At 44.9% G+C, this 27,028-nt stretch overlaps 2 protein-coding genes and 1 pseudogene across 6 annotated transcripts in view; 1 reads left to right on the top strand and 2 right to left on the bottom strand.

Moving 5' to 3' along the window:
• Positions 1-21,627, top strand: part of LOC147019039 (guanine nucleotide-binding protein G(I)/G(S)/G(T) subunit beta-1) — an 83,334-nt gene extending 61,707 nt beyond the window's left edge. For all 5 annotated transcript variants that reach the window (XM_085899227.1, XM_085899226.1, XM_085899229.1 and 2 more), the window contains 5 exons: positions 1,894-2,056; positions 3,680-3,746; positions 3,911-4,112; positions 16,882-17,098; positions 20,628-21,627. In XM_085899227.1, the coding sequence (XP_085755353.1) occupies positions 1,894-2,056; positions 3,680-3,746; positions 3,911-4,112; positions 16,882-17,098; positions 20,628-20,734 (756 nt within the window). In that variant the 3' untranslated portion in view covers positions 20,735-21,627. The remainder of the gene's footprint in view (positions 1-1,893; positions 2,057-3,679; positions 3,747-3,910; positions 4,113-16,881; positions 17,099-20,627) is intronic.
• LOC147019040 (uncharacterized) lies at positions 5,393-6,486 on the bottom strand (annotated as a pseudogene).
• Positions 21,628-22,879: 1,252 nt separating the features above from the next.
• The window catches only part of LOC147019038 (procollagen-lysine,2-oxoglutarate 5-dioxygenase 2-like), an 87,478-nt gene continuing 83,329 nt past the window's right edge, over positions 22,880-27,028 (bottom strand). Inside the window, exon 21 of the mRNA XM_085899224.1 lies at positions 22,880-23,798. Within this exon, the coding sequence (XP_085755350.1) occupies positions 23,643-23,798 (156 nt within the window). The 3' untranslated portion in view covers positions 22,880-23,642. The remainder of the gene's footprint in view (positions 23,799-27,028) is intronic.

Below are 27,028 nucleotides of genomic sequence, written 5' to 3'. Positions count from 1 at the left end.
GAGACAAAAGAATAGGACAGAAATTGAGGGTGATGTGGATGAGCACTTTATTTTGAGGTGCTTATGAGGCGTACGTGGGGCACCAATGGGCTTGCAAGTGAGAGCCTATCGCTTGTGATGCAGCTCGTCGTCGAATACAGCAATTGGAATAGCTCGTGCTCTGCTGACTACGGGACTGAACACGGCACTGACCTTGTACTCTCCTCTCTTGGCACTCACTCCCTTGGCTCTGGTGGGACTCTTAGTGGATTTTTTGTGCTCTCCCTTGAGACTCTTACGGCACACTGAATCCCCCCCCCCATGTTTCTGGCTCTGCCTCACTGCTTCTCGGTGGCTGACTTGTATCACCACCGCTTTTGGCACCCTGCAGTGAGGCTTTCCCCCCCCCGCCCCCACGAGGTTCACACACATGTTCCTGTGTGTGTGTGTGCGTGCGTGCGTGCGTGCGTGCGTGCGTGCATGCGCGCGTGTGCGTGCGTCAATGAGAGAGACGGTAGATGGGTTAAAACGTTTTCGTGGAATAACAGGATTGAAATGCTTCGTTCATTGATGGCGTTATTTCTTATTATTATTATTTTTTTTAAATCTGTTTTGGTATATTCCAAGGCCATTGTTTTTGTTTGCCATTGTGATATTAATTGTGCTACAACTTACTTTGTTCTATCTCGGTGTGGTCATGCATCAAGTTGAAGAACTGTTTTTGATTCATTATTCATCTGGCTTCTGTCGTTTCTAAAACGATGTTGATACAAACCACAGATGGCCCCTTGTCTGTCATTGCAACCTCTTGTAATATGAGGAAGGCTTTGGTGTTTAAGGGTATTGAATGCTATGGTACATTTGATTGGCTGTTTTCGGCCTATACTCGTATTGAAATTGGTTGGCATCTGCGTGGACAATGGACATATTGTGGAACAGTTGTCTTGACAACGCACACGCACACGCACACGCACACGCACACGCACACGCACACGCACACACACGCACGCACACACACACACACACACACACACACACACACACACACCTGGTTAGGTTCTCTTGTTACCCCAATGTGATTATTTGGTGGGAATTTTTTTTTGACTTGGATATACAGGTAGTGGACAAAAATAGGAAACACCAAAGTAAAGTCACTTAATATGGCGTTGGGCCACCACGTGTAACCAGTACAGCCTGTATGTGCTGTGGCAGAGTCCACCAGCATCTGGAATTCTGCAGGAGGGATGCGGCACCATTCTTCCACAAGAAAGTCAATCAACTCACACCTGTTTGATGGAGGTGGAAAACACTGTCTCAGATGTTGTTCCAGAATATTCCATAAATGCTCAATTGGGTTTAGGTCTGGTGACTGAGAAGGCCATGACATGGATAACATCAGTCATGCTCATCAAACCATTACATGCTCTGTGGATGAGGGCATTTGGGGGGATCTCCTTTTGCAGCCATGCTGGCCACAATTTTCAGCAACCAGGCCTGTGCATCAATTTTATACATGATCATAAGCATGCTGAGATGTTATTTGCTTGATTATCACTTGGGCTACAACTGTATGTAAACCGTTGCTTTCAATATGCTTTGTGTCCCTCATTTACCCAGGTGTTTCCATTATTTATTTATTTTGTCCAAAATTAAAAAAAAGATTATAAAAAACAAATGATTGATTCCACGTTTTGCTGCCTGATGCTGGTTTGAACTCTCACATAGGGTTTGGCTTTTTATTTTATTTCATTTAATAAAAATAAAAATCCAGCACACGAGCTTTCAGTAATTGTGCTCTGCAGTATTTTCATTTGAGGATGAATGAATGAAATTGCACGTCTTGTCATTTCAGAAGACCATGGCTTTGTGTTCCCAGGGTTGCATTGCTTCTATCATCATTTTTCTCCCCGACAGGTCCATGCAATCCCTTTGAGGTCATCTTGGGTGATGACCTGCGCGTACGCACCTTCCGGGAGCTACGTGGCTTGTGGTGGTTTGGATAATATCTGCTCCATCTACAGCCTAAAGACTCGTGAAGGAAACGTCCGTGTTAGTCGGGAGCTTCCGGGTCACACAGGTGTGTTCCTGACTGTTAATGTTGTTGGTCCGATGTGGTAGATAGTCTGTGGGACGTGCCCCTCAAGTCTGGATAGCTTTGAGGGTCTGCAGTTTTTGTTTATGCCTCTGCTGATTAAGTCGCTGGAGGCATTATGTTTTCAGGTTGTCTGTGAGTCCGTGATAGGTTTTCGTTTCCGCGATAACTTAAGAATGGCTGAAGGCATCTCAGTCAAACTTGGTACAAGTATGTATGATGATGTATACATCAATTGATTGGACGATAAGGTTAAGTCAGAAGTCATTTCAGGTACAAAATGTGATATTTGAGAGCAGCTGAGGGGATTTAAATCAAACTTGGTACAAGTAGGTATTATGATGTAATGTGGGCGGAGGCATATCTGTTGTCGCGAGGTCGAAGAGTGCCATTCTAGTTTATTTTGAAATGTCCGTTTAGACTTGCGGGCACATCCATTTATAGTATGGCGGCTGGATCGGCCAATGAAGGCATCTGAGCTGGTGGCACGGCGTTCATGTATCAAACGTTCAGGAAAAATAATTATTAGCAATTGCCACATGCAAGTTACTCACCTTTTTAGTGTATTGACCATTTTAGTCATAGTATCGTGAGACTATCCTGCTCGCATGAAGTTTGAGTGAGTTGAGTATTTTCTATTCAACAAGGAGATGGCTTTGTTATCCCAAGCACATCATCAATGCATTTGAAGGCAAGCACTTTTGCTGTTGTCCCACTTTGTTCCTTGGCAATATGTAATGAAATTTGGCAATGTAATGATGTTTATTTTTGCCATCCTTGCTGAGAAGTCGACCCCAGGCCTCAGCTGGGAAGAAAGCTTAAAGATCCAGTTTGGTGAAGTCTGGATTTTATTTTATTTTATATTTTATTTTGGACGCTAACCTGTAGTATAAATAAGCCTGTTGATGCTCGTATTGATCGGTGCTTTGGTCCTGGGTGCAGTGCTATCTCATCATGATAGCAATGCTCCAGACCAACTGGCCTCGGTGAAGCTGTCCGTAAATTGGTCAATTTATTCAACAATGGCCATAAATCAAAGTGGAACTTTAGTTCCTGTAATTTTAACCTTCTGATGACCAATGGGGTGCAGACATCCCCAACATCACATTAAACTTAAATGTATTTGTTCTCTGCTATCGTCCGAAGGTTGATGTACAATGCTGATGGGTGTGGGAGGGAATTTGAAGGGATTTTGGAAACTGGGAGTGTCCCAGAAGAGCGATGAACCTCGTAACGTGTTGCTGCAAATTGTCATAAATCGGTTTTCTGGGGACTGTTGTGCCAGCTGGAGTGAGCATTGTGTTGTCAAAGTGATGAGCCAAAATTGCTTGTTTTGCTCAATATTGCTCTCAATATTGCAGCATTTGTCTTGAAAGCATTTTAAGGCAGGTATACTGAGTACAAATAAATTGCATACGTATTAACTTTGTCATCTTTTCTTTCTGTGACTCTGAGTTGCGCTGATTTTCAACGATGTGTTTGAATTTGCTTTGCCATTGTTGGAAAAAAATGCTCTTCTTGTTGAAGAAATGATGGAGATCCCAAATGGGTGCTGTGTTTGTAATCGGCATCAGCGTTGTCTCCCATGTCTCCCATGTCTACCATTAGGCTACCTCTCGTGCTGTCGCTTTCTCGATGATAACCAGATCATCACTAGCTCCGGGGACACCACATGGTAAGAAAACCTACACCTAGCTGTGTCTCGCATTGTTTCTTGCTACACAATCTGCTTCGAGCTGTGTAATATGGCATTCTATTATCAGGCGTTTTGACAATGCTTATGCATGCATTCTTTCTGCTTTCCTCATTTTCACTGTTTCTCCTGCCTCGATACCGCAGCGCCCTGTGGGACATTGAGACTGGACAGCAGACGACTACATTCACGGGTCACACTGGCGATGTAATGGCACTCTCTTTGGCTCCTGACATGAAGACGTTCGTTTCCGGAGCATGCGATGCCTCGGCCAAGCTATGGGATATACGCGATGGGATGTGTCGGCAAACTTTCTCTGGACACGAGGCAGACATAAATGCCGTCTGTGTAAGTATTTGGTGTGTGGGGACATGCTGATTGAATATCCCAAAGTATATAGTTTGTTTATTTAAATAGAGAAACTAAATACTTCAATTTACCTGTTTGTCTCAATTTTGTACCGTTGTGTTGAGTTTGACGCTCCTCTATCAAAAGAAACGATAATGGGAGAAAAACATTCAAATCGTGATTGAAAAACTCTAACTAATTTGGCCTGCTTTTGAAATTGGAATTTCTAACATATTCAGATAACTAGTTACAAATTCATTTTGTGAAAGTCTTGTGTATCACAGTGCAGGGCCCTGTCCTGCGTTGTTTCAGAAGGTCCGTTTTAGGGGGATGCTGGTCATGCTGCCTGAGACATGGGTCGGACAACGTTAACCTACAAATATTTTCATTGTATAGGTATTTCCGCCAATTATGTGCATACTTGAACATCCTCTTGATGAGGAAATGCCTAGATGTCATATAAGTAGATATCTTCAGAACAGATACGCCACCATTTGAGGATTGCTTGCCTTCACGCCCTGCTTGTTTTTTGGCACTCGGGCAGGTTCGTTGTCCATCAATTCATATCCATTTATAAACCTTTCAAATCACTTGAACTTTCAAAAATGGAGAAGAGTATCGTCGGACGTGTGTGTGTGTGTGTGTGTGTGTGTGTGTGTGTGTGTGTGTGTGTGTGTGTGTGTGTGTGTGTGTGTGTGTGTGTGTGTGTGTGTGTGTGTGTGTCCGTGTGTGTGTGTCCGTGTGTGTGTGTCCGTGTGTGTGTGTCCGTGTGTGTGTGTCCGTGTGTGTGTGTGTGTGTCCGTATGTCCGTGTGTGTGTCCGTGTGTGTGTCCGTGTGTGTGTGTGTCCGTGTGTCCGTGTGTGTGTGTGTCCGTGTGTGTGTGTCCGTGTGTCCGTGTCCATGTGCGCGTTAATTCAAGTTTGGGATTTGTTGTTGACTTCAATATTATGGGACAAAGAGTTAAGCTGTCGGGGGTCGAAGTATCTGATGTCTTTGTTATCGGAAAAGGCAGGATGCTGCTCGATATGCTTTGAGAGCATTTTTGATGACTGAAGATCTCATTGAAGGAATTGATTATAATCTTTTGCTGGTTTCTTGCTGAGGTTGTGATCCGTCTCTTCCCAAAATTATGTTTTCTCGGTGCCAGCCTCAGATCTTCAATAGCCCAAGGGATTACGAGTTGCATTGAGGCTGATCACGGGCTGTCATTAAACATGCAGTTATCTTTGATGAATCTCACGTGGAGTTAAAGCTCGGCATAGATTTATTTTGTTTGTCATCATCTTGATTGCTTCAACTGCCATGCCCTTATACTGTCTTCCTGCTTGAAGAAGCCCTTGTCGATATGGATATGGAGATGGATGGCGTGATAATTGACAGCATCAAACCACATGTTCCAACGAGTTGACACTGGTACTGGAGGAAGCTTCACCTGGTCTTTTGGCAGAAAGTCTTAAAGAAACTGCATGTTGCTTTCTTGGAGAAAGCAGAATTCTTGGATCATTTTCACAATTGTGGCAAACCTGTCAAACTGGCCAATGCTGGAAAACTTCAGCTGACAAATTGATGATTTATACCAAATGGCACATGACGATGTTGGGGAATAGTGATGGAAGGACTTCCTGTGCTGTCTTCTTATCATAAGCTGTATAGTTGGTAACAGCAGCAATGTCTCCAAACTTGATGCCCACATTATTTACAGCTTGAATGATTGCTTGGCTAAGTGTGGAATGATTGCATACTTCCATGGTAAAGACATCAAGGAGGAAGTTACTTGTGTGTTGTGTTCCTGCAACACCAATCATGATGCTGTGGTCTTGGAAATCAGTTGTCTCATCAGCTATGATAGAAACCTTAGAATATTTGACCATCCACTTCAGGGCAGTGAAGTGTACTTCAAATTGCCGAGGCTCGTATAGTCTGTGCAGTGTTCACTGAGGCGATGCTCGTCCTCGCTGTGTTTCACTAGGAACGGGCACATCTCCATCTTTGAGGGGAATATCAGCCATAGTGTGCAGTCTCACAAAATCAAGGATGAACTCCTCTTGAAGAGCTTTGGAGTTTCAACTTAAAGGTTGATGTCAGTAACTTGCTCTCTTCCTGATGGTTGCTCAGTGTCACCTCCTTCTGACTTGACACTGGCAGTGGACAGCTTGGCAGATTTATTTCTTCTTTTCATGCTTCTTGCTTGCAAGGCAATCTTTAACTGTGTAAAGTCTTTTGTAATCAACATGGTGGTCACAGAACTTGCAGAACAGAATACTGTATTTTCATCTGCATAAAAGTCACTCTTCTGCTTAGCTCTTTCAGAAGCACATACAAACATTAATGGTGTCTACTTTTTCTGTTTTTCTTTGGGTTTGGAGATGCCATTCTATTGAATCCAATTCACTATCCCAGTCTTTCTGGGGGGTTTCTTCCCCACAATCTTTAACTGGTGTGCGAGTGCAAGCATGCATCACCCAGCTGTCTCCCTCAAATCCGTCATTGTGCCACTGGGTAGTGTATTTTGTAATCAGAACGATGCAAAAATACAGGGAATAATAAAATTATAAATGGCAGGTGGGAAAAGTATGGAAACCTGAACCATCTGTTGTGGCACAAGATTTCATTATTTTGATTATGATGTCCATGTATGCTCACCTACAAAGGAAGTGCACCAATATGGCAGTTTGTACATCAACATAACCACACCAGGGGGTTTTTTCCCCTTCTTTCTTTTTTGTGTTTTTAATAATTATTCTTGGCAATCTCATTCGCATTTCAACGAATTTTCACCGTAAGTTTTTCGCATGCATATACAGGTGATGACCGACATTTTGTTTTCACCGGCAATTCTATTTTCAGAGAATATTTTCACCAAATTTTGAACAAATTGGGGTGTCTTTAAAGTCAAATTTCACTTTTACTGGACTCTAGAGATTGTTAGACGTAACTTTATTCAGTAGATGGTTCCAGCAATCGAGATAGAGATTGACAGCAAGTCTGAAGCTGTTGCGTTTGACATGGGGTGGAGCATTGGCTGTGCTCACACTCCGGCTATAGAGTGTGTATCTTGTGCATTGAAATTCGGTGGTTTTTGCTACTTTTCATAATCGCGCTGTTTGATTTCAGTTTGTGGAGTATCTCTGTTATCTGAGCTCAAGCGTTTGGACATCGGGATTGCGGCGAGATAATGGTGGGTGGTTACACCTACTATTGGTCTGGTCGCTCTGATGGTTACCATACCCAAGGAGTTGCTGTAGCTGTGTCCAATAAGCTGACCCCAATGATAATTGAGGTAACACCGGTCAACGAGCGTATTATGAGATTAAGGATTCGTCACTCCTTAGGTGTCATTTCCCTGGTCTCTGTTTATGCTCCGACTGAGGCGAGTGATCTCACTGTGAAGGATGCATTCTACGCCACACTCGAGTCTGTGGTTGATCAGTGCCCCAGACGAGATACACTTCTAGTCTTGGGGGATTTCAATGCATCGACTGGAACTGATAGGGATGGTTATGAGACATGTGTTGGTCCCCATGGGTCAGGAACTATGAATCAGAATAGCACTAAGTTCCTTGACTTTGCAAGAAGTCATGGACTTAGGGTGGCTGGTTCATGGTTTCATCGCTGGACTTGGTATTCCAACGCTGGCGGTGTGGCATAGGAGATTGACCATGTTCTCATTGAAGGTCGGTGGAAGATGATCCAGAACTGCAGGGTCTACCGGAGTGCTCAGTTCCTCAATACTGACCACAGGCTTGTTGTAGCAACTCTAAAGCTGCACCTTAAATCCTGGAGAATGGTACCATCCCAGCCTAGGCTGGATGTTGCCAAGCTCAGGGATGAGAGAGTAGCTGAGGAGTTTGCGAACAGGCTGAGTGGACACTTGGGGGGTCCTCGGTGCTTTGGGGGGTCCTGAAGAGTTGTGGAGTGCCTTCAAGACCACTGTCCTTGATGTTGCTGGTGGATGTCTTGGAACTCACCGCAGGGCAAAGAAGAATTTTGTCTCTCAAGGGACACTGGATACCATTGACCAGAGTCGCAGGGCCAGGCTGAATGGCAGAGCTGAGCTGTTCAGGGAGCTGAAGCGTAAAACTGTACGTGCACTGAGGGTGGACAAGGAGGCCTATGTGCGAGGAATCTGTGAGGGGGTAGAGCATCACCTGTGGACAGGTGATTCTCGTCCCGCTTACAGGGGAATTCGCGCATTGTGTTCATCCAAGCCCATCCCTCGGAGCACTGCAGTTCGAGCAGAGAGTGGTAGGCTCTTGACAGAGGAGTCTAAAGTGAAGGCCCGCTGGGCCGGTTACTTTGAGCGGTTGTACCAGGCTGATCCCCCAGCTGTCGAGTTGGACGTCAAGGGTGTGACAATCCCTGTTGCTGACCCTCGAATCAACTGTGGTCCACCTTCGCTTGTGGAAACACGGGCTGTGGTGAACCAGTTGAAACGGGGCAAAGCTCCAGGGATCTGTGGCATCCATGCTGAACTTCTCAAGGCTGGTGGAAATGCTGCACTCATGTCGTTGCATGCAGTTTTGTGCTCTGCCTGGAACACAGGCATCATCCCAACTGATTGGAAGAGGGGCCTTGTTGTTCCTCTCTGGAAAGGGAAGGGTGATCGCCAAGACTGCAACAACTACCGAGGGGTGACGCTGCTCTCGGTGCCGGACAAGGTCTTTGCTCGGATAATTCTTGATAGGGTTCGCCACCATCTGCTTGAGCACCAGCGTCCAGAGCAGTCAGGCTTTACACCAAAGAGGTCAACGATTTACCGTATCCTTGCTCTTCTTGTCCTCACCGAACGCAGACGAGAGTTTCGGCAGGGGCTGCTTGCAGCCTATGTTGATCTCTGTAAAGCGTTCGATTCAGTGAATCGGAATGTCCTCTGGAGGATTCTTGGTCTAAGTGGTGTGCCACCAAAACTGATCGATCTGATGTCTAAACTCTACTCTGGTACCGAGAGTGCTGTGAAGTGTGGTGGTACCATCTCTGACTTATTTCCAGTTGTTACTGGAGTTCGTCAGGGGTGTGTACTGGCCCCCACACTTTTCAGCACTTGTATGGACTGGATTTTAGGGAGGATGTCGGAGAGATCAAGCTGCAGTGCATTGTTTGGGAATGTCAAGATCTTGGACCTTGATTTTGCAGATGATGCAGTCATCTTTGCGGAGACTTTAGATATCCTTTTGGGGGCCCTCGAGGTGCTGAATGAGGAGTCTGAGCCGCTGGGATTATGGGTTTCTTGGGTCAAAACTAAGATCCAGGCTTTCGGTGACATCTTGGATGCTGCTGTCCTGTCTGTGTCTGTTTGTGGTGAGGATGTTGAGGTCGTGGAGAGATTCACTTACCTTGGCAGTGATATTCATGTCTCTGCTGGCTGTGAGTCAGAGGTCAATAGACGTCTGGGTCGGGCCTGGTAGTCATGGATTCACTGGATCATGGGGTGTGGCGCTGCTGGTACCTGTGCGGGAGGACGAAAGTCCGAGTCTTCAGGTCCTTGGTACTTCCAGTCTTGCTCTATGGATGCAAGACTTGGACTCTGACCAAGGATCTGAGACTGAGACTTAATTCCTTTGGCACCAGGTCTCTTCGGAGAATCCTTGGCTATCGCTGGTCGGATTTTGTGTCCAACGAGCGGTTGCTGAGAGAGACTCGGATGAGATTTGTTACCTGCATAGTCCGTGAGCGTCAGTTGCGGCTGTATGGACATGTGGCTCGTTTTCCTGACGCTGATCCTGCTCACCAGATTCAGCGAGGGAATCTCATGAGTGGAGGAGGCCAGTGGGCCGACCACGTGCCTCGTGGTTGCAGCAGGTTGACCATCATCTCAAGGAGATGGGGATGGGCCTGGCATCTGCCTGGGGGTGGCCAGACGGAGGCCCCTGGAATACCGGCGGAAAGTGGACGCAGCGACGCGCTGTTCTGGCACATGCTCCCATACCTGACCTGACCTGAGTATCTTAGACAAAATTAGACATGAGAATGAATATTTAATTTGTAATTGGATCTCACCTTTACTTTTGTCTGTACTTTACTGTTTTCCATAAACGTGTATGCTATAAATTTTATAGGAGATCTGAAGCTGGGTTCCTGTTTTCATGAGTCAGGTGTTCAGGTGGGAACCCAAACAAGCCAATTGAATCTCGAATGGATGTTGAAAGGCAGACAGTGTTGCATTGGAGGGACAATACATTGAAAAGGCCCAAATACCAACTGCCTCTTAAGGCTTTGGTGGCAATGTGGGGGGGGGGGGGAGACGACTGAATATAGGAAGGTATTATTAGGAGACTACAGGGACATTACAGAAGTAAATAGACACTTAAATTTATTCATTTCATCTGTATAAAGCAAGTTTTACTCTGATTTGTTCGAATATTCAACTATTTATTTGCAGAAACGAGTTCCTGGGTCCTTTATGACAATTAACTTTGCCTCGAACCCAGGGAGCACACGACCTTTGCGATTTTCAAGGACGACGAATTGTTGGCAAATCGGAAGGTGGAGTCAGCTGGCATCAGATAGCTCAGAACCTTGGCATTCCGCTTTCTTCGGTCAATCGAGTGATTGTGCAATTCACCAGCGAAGGCAAGGAATCCCCCAGCTTCCTGTTCTGGTCGACCTGGGCCCTCAGAAAGGTGTCTTCGAGCTGTCAAGCGGTCCATTGAGAAAACTCCCCGTTGCAAGGCAGCAGATGTTGCAGAGGAGGTCCAAGTTAGCTCAAGAACTGCCGTGTGGTACCTTCAACAACTGGGCTACTATGGGAGAGCAGCTTGGAGAAAACCTCTTCTTCGACCAGCCAACATTCAAAGGAGAAATAAGTGGGCTGACGAGATGGTAACCAGACCCTTGGAGTTTTGGCAAACTGTATTTTTTTCAGATGAGTCACAATTTGCTCAATTTTCTGTCGGTGGATGCGTATGGTCTGGAGACTTCCCAGTCAAGAGATCTCTTTGAACCAATTGAAGCCAACTGTCAAACACTGTGGTTTTTCAGTGATGGTGTGGGGAGCAATCTGGAGCACTAGTCGGTCAGAGGTTGTGGAGTGTGTTTGCAACATCATCACTAAGATATACATTTCTATCCTTGAGGATGGACTTCTCACCGTCTTCTCCACTGGTCAGATGGTCAAAAACACTCTTCATGGAAGATGGAGCTCCATGTCACACTGTGAAAAAGACCAAAGAATGGCAGGACAGAAATGGGATCAAGTGACTTCCATGGCCAAGTCGGTCTCCTGACATGAATCCCATTGAACACCTCTGGGCCATTTTGGGACGAGCTGTGCGAAAAAAGTGCAGGAAACCAACATCACTAGAGTGTACTAGGTGCAGTGGAACACGAGAAGCAAGCGTGCCAGCATCAACTCCGCTTTATTGCGAGTCCGGAAGTACATTCCTGCCACCCCTAGCGGGCGAGGCATGATATACGAAAACCCAATCACGTGATACAGCACACTCCTCCCCTCGTAAAATGACAAGTCAAAGGATGAAAGGACAATCGTAACATGACCACTCATAATCCTCCAAGTACCGCGGCTGCACCTTGACCCGCCTCGGACGGGCAGCGCCGCCAGACAGTCCAGGCTCAGACGCCTCCCGGCTCGGTCAAGGTGACACCCTCGCCGGACTCTCGCCATCCGCAATAACAACCGCCCCCGGCCGACCAGCCTGCCCGACGTCCCCGGGTAGGACAGACTCAGGCGAAGACCCCCTGGGCGTCGGCACATCCGGCCCTGGCGATACAACGTCTGGCGTCGGCGACATTACAGTTGGGGGTCCCACATCGTTCGGCCCGGGGGGGGGGTGTGTGGGGGGGGTGACGCTGGACAGCGATCATGCATTTGGTCCACGTGCCGCTTCCACACTTCCCCACCATCAGTCCGCACCATGCAATTCGCCGGCCCCAGTACCACAGAGACCACAGCCGGCACCCATTTAGAACTGTGGAAATAATCGCGCACCACCAATCGCACACAAGAACGCACCATTATTGCGTGTCCGGGAGTACATTCCTGCCACCCCTAGCGGGCGAGGCATGATGTACGAAAACCCAATCACGTGATGCAGCACAATCATGGGCAGAATTGCGAAACCTTTTGCGTGAAGCCTGGGCAGAAATCCCACAAGATAATATTTCAGAACTCGTTAGTTCTTTGCTTGAAAGAGTAAAAGCAATGAAATCTGCAAATGGAAAGTCTACCAAATACTAGTGTACATATTAAAATGGATCAAATGTACTTCAAATATTAAATAAATAAATAATTTTTAAATCATGGTGTCTATTTACTTCTGTCGTGTGTGTGCCTGTCAGTTAATACACGTGAAATATTGAGATAACTTTTAAAATTGATGCGATGGGATTTTGGAAACAATTGTATTGTCAAACAAAAAAAAATAGAGCAACTAATTTTGCGGCTCTGTTCCAGTTGTTGGAAAAAGGACATCAGAGGCTATCGAGCAAAGATTAGAGTTGCAAAAATCGATCAATAATGTGAATGTTGTACGAATTGGAACATCTTTATTTAGTGATCCATGCAAATTGAATCGAGTTTCCGTCGTGAAGCCGATAGACAAACGGAGCGATTTGGTGATGGTGCAAATTTGAATCAAAGGAAAGTGAAAAACTTTCACTGTACTTTACCACGTGCCCGAGCTGCATATCAAAAGAGTGCTTGAGATTTTATTTCTATTTCGAAAATACTTATTTTCTGACTGACTTTCTGACTGACCACTGACGAAGTCGCCAGAGGCATTGTGTTTTGGGGTTGTCCATGTGTACGTACGTACGTCCATTCTGGTTTTCTGTTTTCTCTGCAACCGCTTATCCAATTGACATTAAATTTTCACCACAGGTGTGACTACTCATGTATTTTCACCTACATGAGTGCGACTCCTTTTGTCGAATGTTTTAATGATAATTATGATGTCATAGGTCACATGGTGTGGCAGCTATGTTGGAAAAACTTTGGACCTCTGTATCCGAAACAGCTCCATGGAAAAATTGAAACTTTGCATTTGTGAAGCACTCCCTCATGGTAAACAAGTGTGGTTGATTTATTTATCTTATTTTTGGTCATGGGTGCTTAATTTTGATGTCATGATTGCATACGTCAAACACTTTATCCAATCAGTATGAAAATTTGAGGGTCATCTCTGGTTATATGATTTGGCAGCCATATTTTTTTAACATTAAAAAAAAAAACTTCAAAAATCTCCAAAATGGCTGAACAGATTGAGCCAAAACTTTACAGATATGATCGCCTGTCCATGAACAACAAAAAGTTCTCCACCTATGATATCATAGGTCACATGATTTGGCAGCCGTTTATTTATTTATTTATTTATTTTTTTGAAGAATAAACCTTTAATAATCTTCTCCAGATTGGCTTGACAGATCAAGGGGAAATTTCACCCACATGTTCCCCAAATTTTGGGGATACAAGGATGTTCACGAATAATTAATAGGTCCCATGCTCTGGCAGCCATATTGGATTGAATGAAAATCTTTAAAAAGATTTTCTCTTGAACCACTTCATCAATCGATGTGAAACTTCAGTTATGATCGAGTAGTCATGGGGAATATATTGTTGTGGATTTTCGCCCGTCCGGCGTGCGGGCGACCGCCTATAGCTCAATTGCGGCCGCGCGCGCCCACCGAACGAGAAATCGAGTCGCAGCTTTCGGATCAATGCCGAAACCCAGCTACGGGTGTTGTTAGCCACACCATAAACCAGCCAACTCTTCTGTCCATGCGCTACAGGGTCGATCGCCGAATTGTCGATGTACCTAATTATTCGCGCAGACAGAAATGCTGGGAGTTTACACCTCAATGGAGCCTGCACGAAAACGAGCCGCTTTAAGCAGCTCATTCCGTTTGCGATTGCCGAGCGGTTTTAAATCACCAAGCCTCGTCGGACCAGATGTACGTTTTATCGGCTTATAATCAGCCAGCAAATTATTCCGAACGCAATTATGGCAGTCAATGGAGGAAGGGACGCAACGGGCAGGTGACATTCAAAAATGGGGAACATTTATTTGCACACGTAAGCAATGCAATGAATGGGGATAGGGGACAAGACACGAGTAAAAACCTACAGCCGATGTCTATTTATTATGTACATGCACTTAATCGGTTCTACTTGGTAGACAAGGTGCCACAGACTTTCATGCAAACCCCAAGAAAGAAAGAAAGAAAGAAATAAAGAAAGAAACCGGGCTCATAAGCCTTTAATGTTCCTCGGAGCTGGGATGACCGAAGGAGCTCCGAGAGGCCGGGCAGGTTACCTCGTCGCTCTTGTGGCGACTCGATGGGTCTTTTGTTGGTGGGGGGCCCTCGGTATGTCTCTGTTCACCGGGGGGTGTCACCAAACGCATCAGTCGCTTAAGCGGCTCGAGCAGCTTGGCGGGCGGCCCTCCTCGGTCACTTGGCCTTCCCCGCGGCCTGGTCGATCGGGCCTGGCCGACGATGCTTCAGAGGAGCGAACGGGCATTGCTCTTCTCGAATTGATGCTCTTTAAGAGCCCGCTCACTCCTCAGCGTCGCTCGACCGACTCGGGGCCCGATCGCTCGGACTGTTACGTAGCTTGCTGGCGACTTCTCTCTGGCTGGCGACTTCTCCCGACTCCAACTCAACTGCCGTCTCCCGACTCCACTGCTGACTGCAACGGCCCAGTCGAACTCTTCTCTCAACTCCACTCGACTGCTTCCACTGACCAACAACGCTCTCGGCGTTGAAACGCGCCTTTTTATAGCTCGGATGGGAGGGGTCACTCTGGGCTTCATCGCCCCAAATCAGTGCCCTCCCCCTTTTCACCTTTGAACTTTCACCCCCGGCTGGCTCCGCCCCTTTCGCCGTTCTGATCCGATCTCGCCGTCAAACGCGGCCATGTTTGAGATCACTTTGCCGCTGTCGAGGATGCCATCGTGTTTGTTTGTGGAGATGTTGTTTGTTGGGATGTTGTTGTTGGTGAAAAGATGGCAGTGTTGTGGAGACGCTGGTGAGGAGATGTTGGCAGTTGTGGAGAAGGTGGTGAGGAGATGATTGTTTAAAATAAGACAGAAAAGAATAACATTACCTCAAAGGTTCACAGCCCGGCACACGAATAAAGCCCGTTATACATCGGTGGGGAAATCTAACCTGGAGCACACACTTACCGAAATAACTGACCTCTGGGGAACCTGAATGGTGTTCTGTGAATTTCCACAACCGTAACAATACGTTTTATATTTCAACCTGATCGGGAGCACGGTCTGGCAGTTACAATCGTTTCATATTTTCAACCTTGGTTCAGGGATTTAAATCAAACTTGGTACAAGTATGTAATAATTTGGGAGGAGGCATATCTGGTGACGTTGGAGTGCGCTGCTCATTTTATTACCAGTTTTTTTTCTTTGCATTGTCCAGCCTGTTTGGTATCATCATCTGAACCATCCACTCAATGCAGAGATCTCAGGTTCAAATCCCATAAACTTTTTTGATGCATTGTCTGTTGTCTTCGTAATTTATAATGAAGTACACTGATGTTTAACTCTGTACTGAATGTGATTTGCACATGAGCTCCTCCACCAGCCTTAGATTGATATAAACAAAACAAGTAAAAAATAAAATAAAAAGATTTAAAATATAGCCCCTGTTTTCAGTAATTATGCTGTATGGAGTTAAAGGGCTAGCCCCATATTCATGTACAACTAAAATGGTCGCTCGTCTACCAGTCGGCCATCTTTGATCAGATCGCAAAACATAGTGAGGGGCACATGTATGCGATCATGTACTGTACTTTTGCCAAGTTTGAACAAAAAAGGACCACGCATGTCTGAGAAATGGTTGACACATTTAAGTAACAAAATGGCCACCAGTCGGCCATCTTGGCTCTGATCTCAAAAATAAAAATAAAAAGACGTGCACGTGTGAGCCATCATTCGTTATCTGTGTGCCAAGTTTGAATATCGGTACATTCTTGTCCGAGAAATGGTCGAGGACGTGTTCGACACCAAGTTTTATTTTATATATTTATTTTTTACAAAATGGCCGCCAGTCGGCCATATCGGATCTGATATCAAAAAAATAAAGTAAAAAAAAAAGACATGCAAATGTATACCATCATGTGTTGTCTTTGTGCCAATGTGCCGACGAATAAAATCGGTCCATACATGTCCGAGATATGGGTGCGGATGCACACATGCATATGGAAATCGAGACCAAATCCATAAGCCACCTTTTCGGACCATGTTCAGCGGGGGCTAATAACCTCGGCAAGGTTCAAGCAGGAGTCGAAGATGAGCATTCCAGTTTTTTTTTTATGCTTGGTGTTCATGCAGTAATTGAAATCCAGTTAGTCAAGATGGCAGTTAAATGATTTGAGTGAAGAGATTAACATCTGGATAATATTGGACAAAAGCTAACGATATGATTTTTGGGTTGGGGAAGGGGGCGATTTAAACCATGAGACGCACCAACAGATAAGGGGCACAAGTTTGGAGTGTGAACATCTTCGATTAAACGCAACTGGTTGTATGTGCAGTCAAATTCTCTCACCTGCCGTCACCTTGAACTTCCGTTTCTTAAGGTTTGAACAGTATTGTCGAAGGTCCTGAGTTCAGGCGATCATGAGCATTCCGTATTGTAACTTCCTTTTCAGTCACTTGCTGCAGGTTCCTCTGATTTGCTCCAAATGTCACAAACACCCAGCAGTACTGTGATGTCCATACTTGGCTTTTGAAGCAACAGTGAACATATCCTTCTTAGATGCTTTTGTTTTTATTTCTTTCCACCTCCACAATGCAGTTCTTCCCGAATGGTCGAGCCTTTGCGACAGGATCGGACGACGCCACTTGTCGCCTCTTTGACCTGCGTGCTGATCAAGAGCTGATGCTTTACTTCCATGACAACATAATCTGCGGAATCACCTCCGTTGCCTTTTCCAAGTCAGGGCGTCTGCTGCTTGCTGGATATGACGATTTCAACTGCAATGTCTGGGACACTTTGAAAGCTGAACGTGCAGGTATTTTGGGGAGGGGTGGTATTTCTTGTGAAACTTTTTCTTCATGTACTTAAGCACATTTTAAACCTGCTTGCTTTGCCTTTAAAATTACATTTCAATCGCTTGTGTTCAACTCGGAATTCCTTTGCAGAATGTCGTATTGTTGTGGGGCCGGGTCTCGGTGGCGAGCTCGACCGCTAGATGGAGCAGTCGAGTCGGCTCCACCGAAAACCCGGAATTTAGGTCGTACCTTTCAGATAAATCCGAAAGGTCACGGGTCCCTTATCGGACCGAAGATCGCCAATAGGTCGACCACGTGGGATAGGGTCAATTGCCAATTTCAATATACCTAAATACCCACGTCGTCCAAACTACCGGGGAAATTCACCCTCGGCAGGATCTGCACGATCCGGGCCGTTACCGATCCGGATCAGAATCGTACCCCGAGCGGGAGAGTTCCAGATTCCTGCCGGGCCGATTGCACGATTATGGCAGCAATGAAGCCTCCTAATTCCCGTTTGCAGTGCGGCAAACCAATGATAGAAAGGACAAGGACGAGCTGGTACATTCAACAAAAGGGGAATTTATTTACAATAATCGGGGGACGAGGGGAAGAATAATCGGGAGGGGGACACAGAGCAGAGTTACCACGACTAAGCAAGGCAAATAATGTACAATAAAAGCACTTACCAATTCTACTTATAGATGGGGCCCACGGACACACACGCACACACAGATACCCAGAAATGCACCCCGCTGGGTCTTTATTGAAGGCTTCCAGCTTGAGGAAAGGGTGAGCTGGAGGCCAGGGCTATCTTGGACCAGTCCACCTGGTGTGGTCTTCGACGTTCTGGATCCGCGGGACTCGAACCCGCAACAATTACGCCACTATAAGTACCAGGAATGGTGGACGGACGCCAACAAGCGCGAGCGCGGACAAGGCAGCGAGCGCCAGCAGGCAAGGCGAGGCGATCCCAGACGATCCAGCCAGCAAACCCCAACTGCAACTGCTTCCAGTCGGATCACACCGAACAATTATTCACTCCCCTTCCAGGGGGAAGGGGACTCCCTCTCGTAACCCGCCCCCCTCTTACTGGACGGTTTTGGCACGCGATCCGCCCGTTGCCCCTTTGGCCAAAAGGAGCACCAAGTCCGCTGATTGGACCGGGGGGGGGGGCGTGGCAGGCATCACGGCGGACCGCCCCTCAAACAGGAAGAGGAGTAATATTGTATTGCGTTGGCTCCCATTGGCCAAACAACGGCAAACTGGCTCGCATCTCTGATTGATCGAGAGAGACACCAAGTCCTTCATTGAACTCCGCCCACCACGGGCGTTATGGTGTCAAGATGGAGCGAAAATGAAAGTGTTGTTGTGAAAGCGAAGATGTAAAAGAAAACCCTGACTATCAAAATAACTCCACAGCACACGAACATTTAATCACCCATTAGACACAGGGGATGGAGTCTAACTAGACACATGTACTTAACGAAATAACAGCTACGGGGACCTGTCTGTTGTGTGCTCATGGCTGCCAGATCCGTAACAATATCTTGCGTTGAATAAGTAAATACCTCATGTACTTTGGCCATTTTCATCCGAGTGCTGCCCTTTGTCTGCAGTGCTTGGTTTAACAGAAGTTACCACTCTACCACTCTCTCTCTCTCCATCGAGTGCAGCCTGTGACTGCTGGTTGCATCATTGGTTGGGACGCGGCTATGCCGCTGATGCAGTGTCCCCTTTACCAGTACACTGGTACTCATTTTGCCGACCTCGGAAGGATGACAGGCTGAGTCAACCTCCTGATGTATTTTAATTCAGCGGTCAACGGGGCTTGAACTCGGGACCCTGGGATCCCAAGCCGCCACCCTAACCACTAAGCCAACACCTGGCTTCACTCTAACACTAAAATGAATGTTTATTAAACACTAAAAACTTTCAATGCAGGTTGTGAATTCATTAAATTTTCTGCCTTCTCTTCCACACTCGTCTTCGGCAGTTTATGAACATATTTTGGAAATATGGGACATACTGAACAAGCGCCTCATGCTTTCAGAATTAGTTATTTCGTATGTAGTTTGAGGGCTGGCAGAATAGTGAAGCTGGAGGTACGCACACTCCTCTTTAAGCTGCATAGTCCGAGTTTGAATCTCGACCCAGCTATAAACTGTCATTCCTGCATTTCACAGGCATGGTGATTCATCAATGTGTGCTATCCTTCGGATGGGCATTAACTGGATGTCCCATCTGCCTGCGTAAGTTGGTGGATGTTATTGATCCCCACAGTGCCGTTTGCGAAGTGTAGGCAAGCTCTCATTGGCACAACGAAGGAATTAAATTCCCACCCTAACTTCTGCTGGGAAGGCAACGGCAAACCACGCAGTATAACCATTGCCAAAAAAACTGCTTCGGTAGCACCGATGTGTTGGAAGAAAGTATGGTACTGCCTGACCCCGCGTATTCGTGGTTTATAAAATGCGACCTGCTTCGACATTCGTGGCCCTGTGCTTCGCATATTCGTTTATTTATTTATTTATTCATTCATTCTTGCGTGTATATCACTGTTTTCCGCGGTTTCTCACGGGATTTTTTTTATTTTTCCCTCATTAATCGCGAACCGACTGGAACCTATCCCCCCCCCTTTTCGATCGAAACAATGCCCCGCTATTCGCAGCATTTTCCAGGAATGTATCCCCCAGAAATAGTGGCGTTCCACAGTACATCAGAATGAGAATTTAAAAAAAAAATAAAATATTTTTGATCGGCCCCAACAAAAATCGATGATTTCGAAGAAAAAAAAAAATCAAGACATGCCTTCACATCAAATAAACCCTTTTTTTCGGAAGATGATGAATATGCTTTATATAAGATTATTTAAGCCTGGTGTTGGCTTAGTGGTTCGGTTGCCTGGCATGGGGTCTTAAGGTCCTGACTTTGAGCCCCGTTTGCCACTGAACTAACACCAGGTGGGGTTGACTCAGTCTGTCATCCTTCCGAGGTCGGCAAAATGAGTGCCAGCTTGCTGGTGTTGGGGCACAGCATCAGCGGCATAGTCGTGCCCCAACAAAACGATAGCTACCCAGCTGCCATACGCAAGAAGTTATTTGATTAAAAAAATGATAATTGATGTCACTTCAAAATCAATAATGTGAGTAAAAAAAAATGTAGGTAAAATACCTTTTTCATACGTAATTAAAAAATAAAAATAATTCTGAAGATTGCTTGTACGTTTGTTTTAAAAGACTATCTGGTTTAACACATGCAAGCAATAATGACGAATCATTGCACCAATTATTGGGACACATCTTGCAAACTGAACTCAAAACATATCGGTTGCCTCCACTCAAGTCTGATACTGGACTTCCTGCTGTTGTTACTTGTGACCTTTTGTGTCCCAACCAACTCCCCATCTCTTAACCTCCACATGTACATTATCTGTATTCTGTACATCCCACACTTAGGAGTATTTCTTTTTCACCTGTCTCAACACTTGAAGTGAAATTCAGTATTTGTTGATCTGACTTACCTTCAAGTGTGCGTACTTTGCCACAGGTGTACTTGCCGGGCACGATAACCGTGTCAGCTGCTTGGGAGTGACGGATGATGGCATGGCTGTGGCCACCGGTTCATGGGACAGCTTTCTCAAGATCTGGAACTAGAGCGACCCTTGTGTTCCCCTTGCCGTGCTGTGCCGTTCACGGGTACGGTCACATGCCACTGTTGGCTGCTGTATCGTCAGATCTCGGTGAACAAATGTGTAGCATAGCTTACAAGGGGAGGTCTGGCGAGGTTTGTGAGGAGGCAGTTTGATGACGGGGTGCTCACGAGTGACGTATTTCGGTCAATTTGGGGGATGTATGCCACCACTTGAGCATTTTGGGGGATTGGGAGGTGAATGGGTTGGGGTCACTACATTGATATTCTCATGAGGGTGGTTTTGTGTATTAACAATTGTTAACCAAATTTTCACTTTCCAGTCTGGTCTATTCCACACGGGAGAAATGGAAACAGTGATTTCTGGTTTTTGTTCGTTTTTCTGTGCACGATGCAGGCGATGAGAGTAAAAAAAATAAAATAAATCTGAATGTCGTCATAAACCAGATTGATTGATCGAATTTAGGAACTGCACAGATTTAGGCTCTCCTTTTTAGTAGCGTTGTCCAAATTAGTTGGTAGAACCATACTGGGGACGGGAGTGCGGAAGCTTGTCCTTGTACTGGAGCGGGGTTGTTGCCCCAGCACGTGCTGAAAGTGTCGAGGCCGTGGCTGCAGTTTTGCGGTATCGAGCCACGTCCGGCTTGCATTGATCGTTGTAGATATGAAATAATCATGGTGTATCTATAAGGTGATATCTAACTTTTGGTGTTCTGCATTTTTTTCCTTTTTTTTCTAAACCTTGCAAGACCTGAATTGTGGAACGTATAATCTAATCATGGTATTTTGCATTACCGTGGGTAACCATTCGCCAAAATTGTGTTTGAGCAGCAGTGAGGTTTGTTCCAAGTGTAGCATGCTGTCTTAAGTCTTCTGTCCCCACCCCACCCCCTCCCCATTCCAAACTATCTCTTGCTTCTGGTGCATGGCATACTACGGCATCACCGAAATAACTGTGTTGATGTTTTGAAGTCGGACTCTTTTTCTCTCTCTCTCTCTCTCTCTCTCTCTCTCTCTCTCTCTCTCTCTCTCTCTCTCTCTCTCTCTCTCTCTCTCTCTCTCTTTCTCTTTCTCTTTCTCTTTCTCTTTCTCTTTCTCTTTCTCTTTCTCTTTCTCTTTCTCTTTCTCTTTCTCTTTCTCTTTCTCTTTCTCTTTCTCTTTCTCTCTCTGTCCTACCTCCCCTGCACGCCGTGTGCTTTTTGCAGTATTTGCCAAGATCTGGGTTCTTTTCTTTTTTGTGATACTTTATTCTGCCAAAACCCCTGTGCCATGGAAAACTAAAAATGCCAATATTGGCGAAAAGGCCAAACAGCTGACTGAGTTTGCCACTGTATATATATATATCGGGTTTGTTGTGCTGATTTCTGGTTTGGCTTCCTTCTGTATCCATGAACCTCCTCGACTCTCAGCTTTCATATAAATTAAACAAGACTCATTTTCTTGTTTTGGCTTGCCTTGCACCCTGTTCCCTTTGAGCCTGCTTGTGCGGCAAGGCTCAGGCTTTCTCGTCAGCACAGCCATGGTCAGGTATCTCCATTTGTACACATGCCATAGTTAACCTGTTGCTTCTGCTTACTGTGACTGAAAAGTAAACCCCATGTAATTTTGTACTTTTCTCCACCTCCCTCCCACTACCACCCGCTTCCATTTGGTCGATGGTCATTTGCCATTGTTTTCCACTTACCTTTACTCTGTATTTGTTTTGGCTTATAGGTCCCATAATACATTTGTATAGTGCATGGTCATCCTTCCCCTGCTGACCCTACACATTTTAATATGACAATAAAATTGCATTCTTGGCCAAATGGTGTCCTCATGGCATCGATGTCGTGCTGGAAAGTGTTATGCAATTTATTTGGAAGGGGTTGGGTGTATATGCTGTTGAATTAGTACCAGGTCATCCTTCTGAGGTTGGCAAAAATGAGTGCCAGCATGCTGTGTATCCTGTATCAGAGTGGTGACCCATCCAGGATTGTGCCCAATAGCTAAGGAGACTGCTGAGGTGGCACCAACGCTCTGCACAGAGTATGGTCCCAATGGAAGGGTTTCAGTGTCCTGGCCACCTTTAAGCTGGGAAGCTGCTTTAAAACTACCGCAGTAGTGGTGTTGGCTTCTTGTTAGAGGGTCAGCAGAGTTAACAGTTCAGGTAACACTTTTTATAATTTTTTTATTATTCCAACTCAGATCCCAGATGAGGCAGATTTGACTTTTGCCTTGGGCTAAGTGATCATAATTCATTTGTACAGGTAAGATTTGGTGAATGTTGTGGGGGTGGGGGCAGACAATAGACCAAGTATGATTGACCCCTTTGACCATTGCAGTGGCTGGGAAGGTTACATTTTATACATGTTGCACTTTCACCAACTACAACGGTCTTGCTGAAACCACAGCTGCTTGTCATGGGAAAGTTTAACATAATTATCTGTACCATTAACAAATATGGCACATTTACAAATTTTCTGCAGCTTGCTCACTGTAAAACAGTTTTCCCACACACAGGATGCAACTCCAAGGTCGTTTTTTTTAATTATTATTATTTTTTTTTCCTGAGAAACATTTGCTCTTGAACCACAAAATTGCAACTGTGTGATGCTTTATGATGAGTTAAGATCAAAGTACTTTTGTTGCACTGGTTCCAATTTGCCAAAATGCAATCTGATCACTCACTAAAGGTGTGAACCGAGTTCAGACAAAACCGAACCAGTTCTAAAGGATGATGTTAAAGATTAGACCAGAAGTGAGGGGTGGGAATAAAGATTGGGAGGAATACAAAGTAACCAAAAAAACAATCTCCACAAATCAAAACTTTGTGTTCAAAAGGGAGAAGAGCAGAGAAGAGATCAGCCTCATTCAAAAAGGGCAAACAAGGAGGTTTTTGGTCATGGTTACGATGAGTGACAGGTTATAGCAGTTCTAGGGATCGATGAAGGACACAGCGATGTAGCGGGTCCCTGAGGTTGTACGCAAGCCCTCGTGGAAGTGTGTGAGCCGTCCAGGATGCAGTAAAGTCCAGCCACGCCGAGTGTCTGTGACTGAACAATTATAGCGTATAAAATTGCTGCCACCACCCTGTGAGATGGATGGGGCACAGAAGATAGAAATTAAACTTGTGTAGAAAGATTTGTCTTGCTTAAAGGAGGACAGGGTGGAAATACCAACTTTCTTCCTAACTTCCCACATCTTACCCCACTTGTGTTTATATTAAACCATGAACTATACCAATTGGTTTTCTCATGTGATAGTCGTGGGCCAAAAATATTGGCACCCTTGCACTTTTTTTCAAATAACACAATTTTGTCAATTTTCAACATTTTTACAGAAAAGTATTTGGTCTCCACAATGCCTTATTTATATCACTGTTAATATTACAGAACTTAATATTTGATAGCACAGCCTTTGGACAAAATAACTGCAGTCGAGCACTTCCTATAGCCATGAATGAGCTTCCTACACCTCTCTACTTAGTCCATGAGCCAGTAGGGTTAGTCAGTACCATCTGGGGGGAATAATTCTCAGTGATTTTTGGCAAGGTATACAACCCTCGAGTTAGAAAATGTGATAACACATAAGCTACCACCGATGCAATGCTATCACCCTGTTTATATGCCTACCCTTAAATAAGATTCTGTGCAAAATGGCCAGTGCAAGGTAAGTCATCTTATTTCAGCTTAACATTTTTTTTAATCAGTCAAACATTAACATTGAAATTTGTCTCACCTTTTGATAGGATCATTTGCTGCTCAACAAAAAGTGCTAAACATACCTTCATTGAAAGGTATGTCATTGGTGACATATGTGTCTTTCCTGTGTGATAAATCATACTGCCTTTAGAAAAGTATTTGTCTTTCATTAACTGTGGAAAGTAAATAAAAGTTCTGGAACAATATAATTATATGGGCATTTAGCAAATTTATTAAGAAATCCAAAAATCTAAATTTCCTTTTTATATGTTGTACATTAAGATCAGTATAATAGATGCCAAGCCTGGTGTTGGTTTCGTGGTTAGGGTGGCGGCTTGGGATCCTAGGGTCCTGAGTTCAAGCCCTGTTGGCCACTGAATTAAAAATACACCAGGAGGTTGACTCAGCCTGTCATCCTTCTGAAGTCGGCAAAATGAGTACCAGTGTACTGGTAAGGGGGACACTGCATCAGCGGCATAGCTGTGTCCCAACCAATGATGCAACCAGCAGCCATAGGCTGCGCTCGATAGAGTGTAACAGACAATGTTACCTCCCCCCCCCCCCCCAATGAAAAAAAAATACCTAATTTGGACGGATTTATATAGTTTGGTCAATGTCATGATATTTTCTCTGTTATTGAAGGATACTTTCCAAGAATCAAACAAAGGTAAATGATAGCATGTTCATGAACAAGATTAATGTTTTTTTTCCCTGTAATTTCTCAAATACAGAATTTCAGGGATTTAGATACTCAATAATGCACATTCAGTATGAAGGTATCAAACACCAGTATTACACAATATAAACCAATAAGGCAGTAGCAAGATGGTTAATCATGTGCAATCTGATGAATGAGTCAAAGGTGAAAATGAAACGATCTTCTGTTGTTGGACATAAAATTACAGAGTATAAACACAAATGTGTTGTTCCACACTAACAAGGCCATTACTTCAGCCCAATATGTTGCTGATAAACAGTCTTATGAACCAGACAGGTCTTTTATAGTTTAAGACATCTCTGATTGTAAGTGATATAAAATGTTCAAGATGAACTTAAAAATCATCATCATTATCCAGTTCTTTTGTTTATAATGTACATCTAACTTAAAATATATTTTGTTATTTTAGTTTATGATAAATTTTCTTCAAATTCATGTATTTAAACATGGTATCCATTAATTAGGGTATGGGCAAATAAATTCCGTACCACTTTTTACGAAAACAAAATCATATGTTCTGCAATGTATCAGCACTGGACTATCAGTGCCTGGAATTGCAAACACGAAATGCTAGGCTCGTTTTAACAACCGTTTTGAAAAGCAAATAACATGAGCTACTTGCCTAACAATTTTCAAGAAGATATAGTCTATAATAAGAGAGAACCATTAGTTTGAAATAGAATGTCTTCTTCTGTCTTACAACAATACATCTCTGAAAAGTTTATGTTCGGATGGGGTTAGTAAATGGCTAACACACAAAAGGCTATCACCAATGCAATGCAATCACATAATTTCTGACGGGAGAGATGTATACCCCACCAAAAATTACGATGAGCATTATTCCCCTCGGATGGTACCAGTGGTCAAAAATTACTGGGTCTGGCTCATGGCCGAACTGGAAGTTTGGCCCACTGTTCTTGTGCAAACTGCTCCAGTTCTCCCAGATTGGATGGGCAACTTCTCCCAACTGCTGCTTTCAAATCTCCCCACAGGTGTTCAATGGGATTTAGATCGGGACTCATTGCTGGCCACTTCAAAACAGTCCAGCGTTTTGTCTTGAACCATTCCTGGGTGCTTCTTTTTCAACCTCTGCCACCGAAGGTTTTCACCCGTCTGTCTGTCTGTCTGTCTGGACAGCATATCTCAAAGTTGTGGATGGATTTGGATGAAACTTAGACATTTGGGTGTGTGACAAGGAAGAGTTGATTAAACTTTGGTGAAGATCCAGATTCAGATCTGAATTTAAGTGATTCTTCACAATTGAGAGAAAGGGCTAAAAAACGATATTTTGCATGATATTTCAAAAATATTGGGCCCGATATGTTCTTGTGGATCAGTCATTATGGGGCAGAGGTATGTGCTCTACCCAATGCTCTGAGTTTGAAATGTTTGGGGTCATTGTCCTGCAACAAAACCCATGACCTTCGATGGAGACCCAGCTTTCTGACACTGGGTTGAACATTGCACTCCACAATGCCTCGGTCAAGTCAGGTATGGGAGCATGTGCCAGAACAGCGCGTCGCTGCGTCCACTTTCCGCCGGTACTCCAGGGGCCTCCGTTTGGCCATCCCCCAGGCAGATGCCAGGCCCATCCCCATCTCCATCTCCTTGAGATGATGGTCAACCAGCTGCAACCACGAGGAACGTGGTCGGCCCACTGGCCTCCTCCACTCATAAGACTCCCTCGCTGAGAGAATCTGGTGAGCAGGATCAGCGTCAGGAAAACGAGCCACATGTCCATACAGCCGCAACTGACGCTCACGGACTATGCAGGCAACAAATCTCATCCGAGTCTCTCTCAGCAACCGCTCGTTGGACACAAAATCCGACCAGCGATAGTCAAGGATTCTCCGAAGAGACCTGGTACCAAAGGAATTAAGTCTCCGTCTCAGATCCTTGGT

Source organism: Eptatretus burgeri, chromosome 10 (assembly GCF_056783735.1).
Source record: "Eptatretus burgeri isolate ZD-2024b chromosome 10, Ebu_testis_v1, whole genome shotgun sequence".
NCBI lineage: Eukaryota > Metazoa > Chordata > Myxini > Myxiniformes > Myxinidae > Eptatretus > Eptatretus burgeri.
This window is presented reverse-complemented; position numbering and strand designations above follow the sequence as displayed.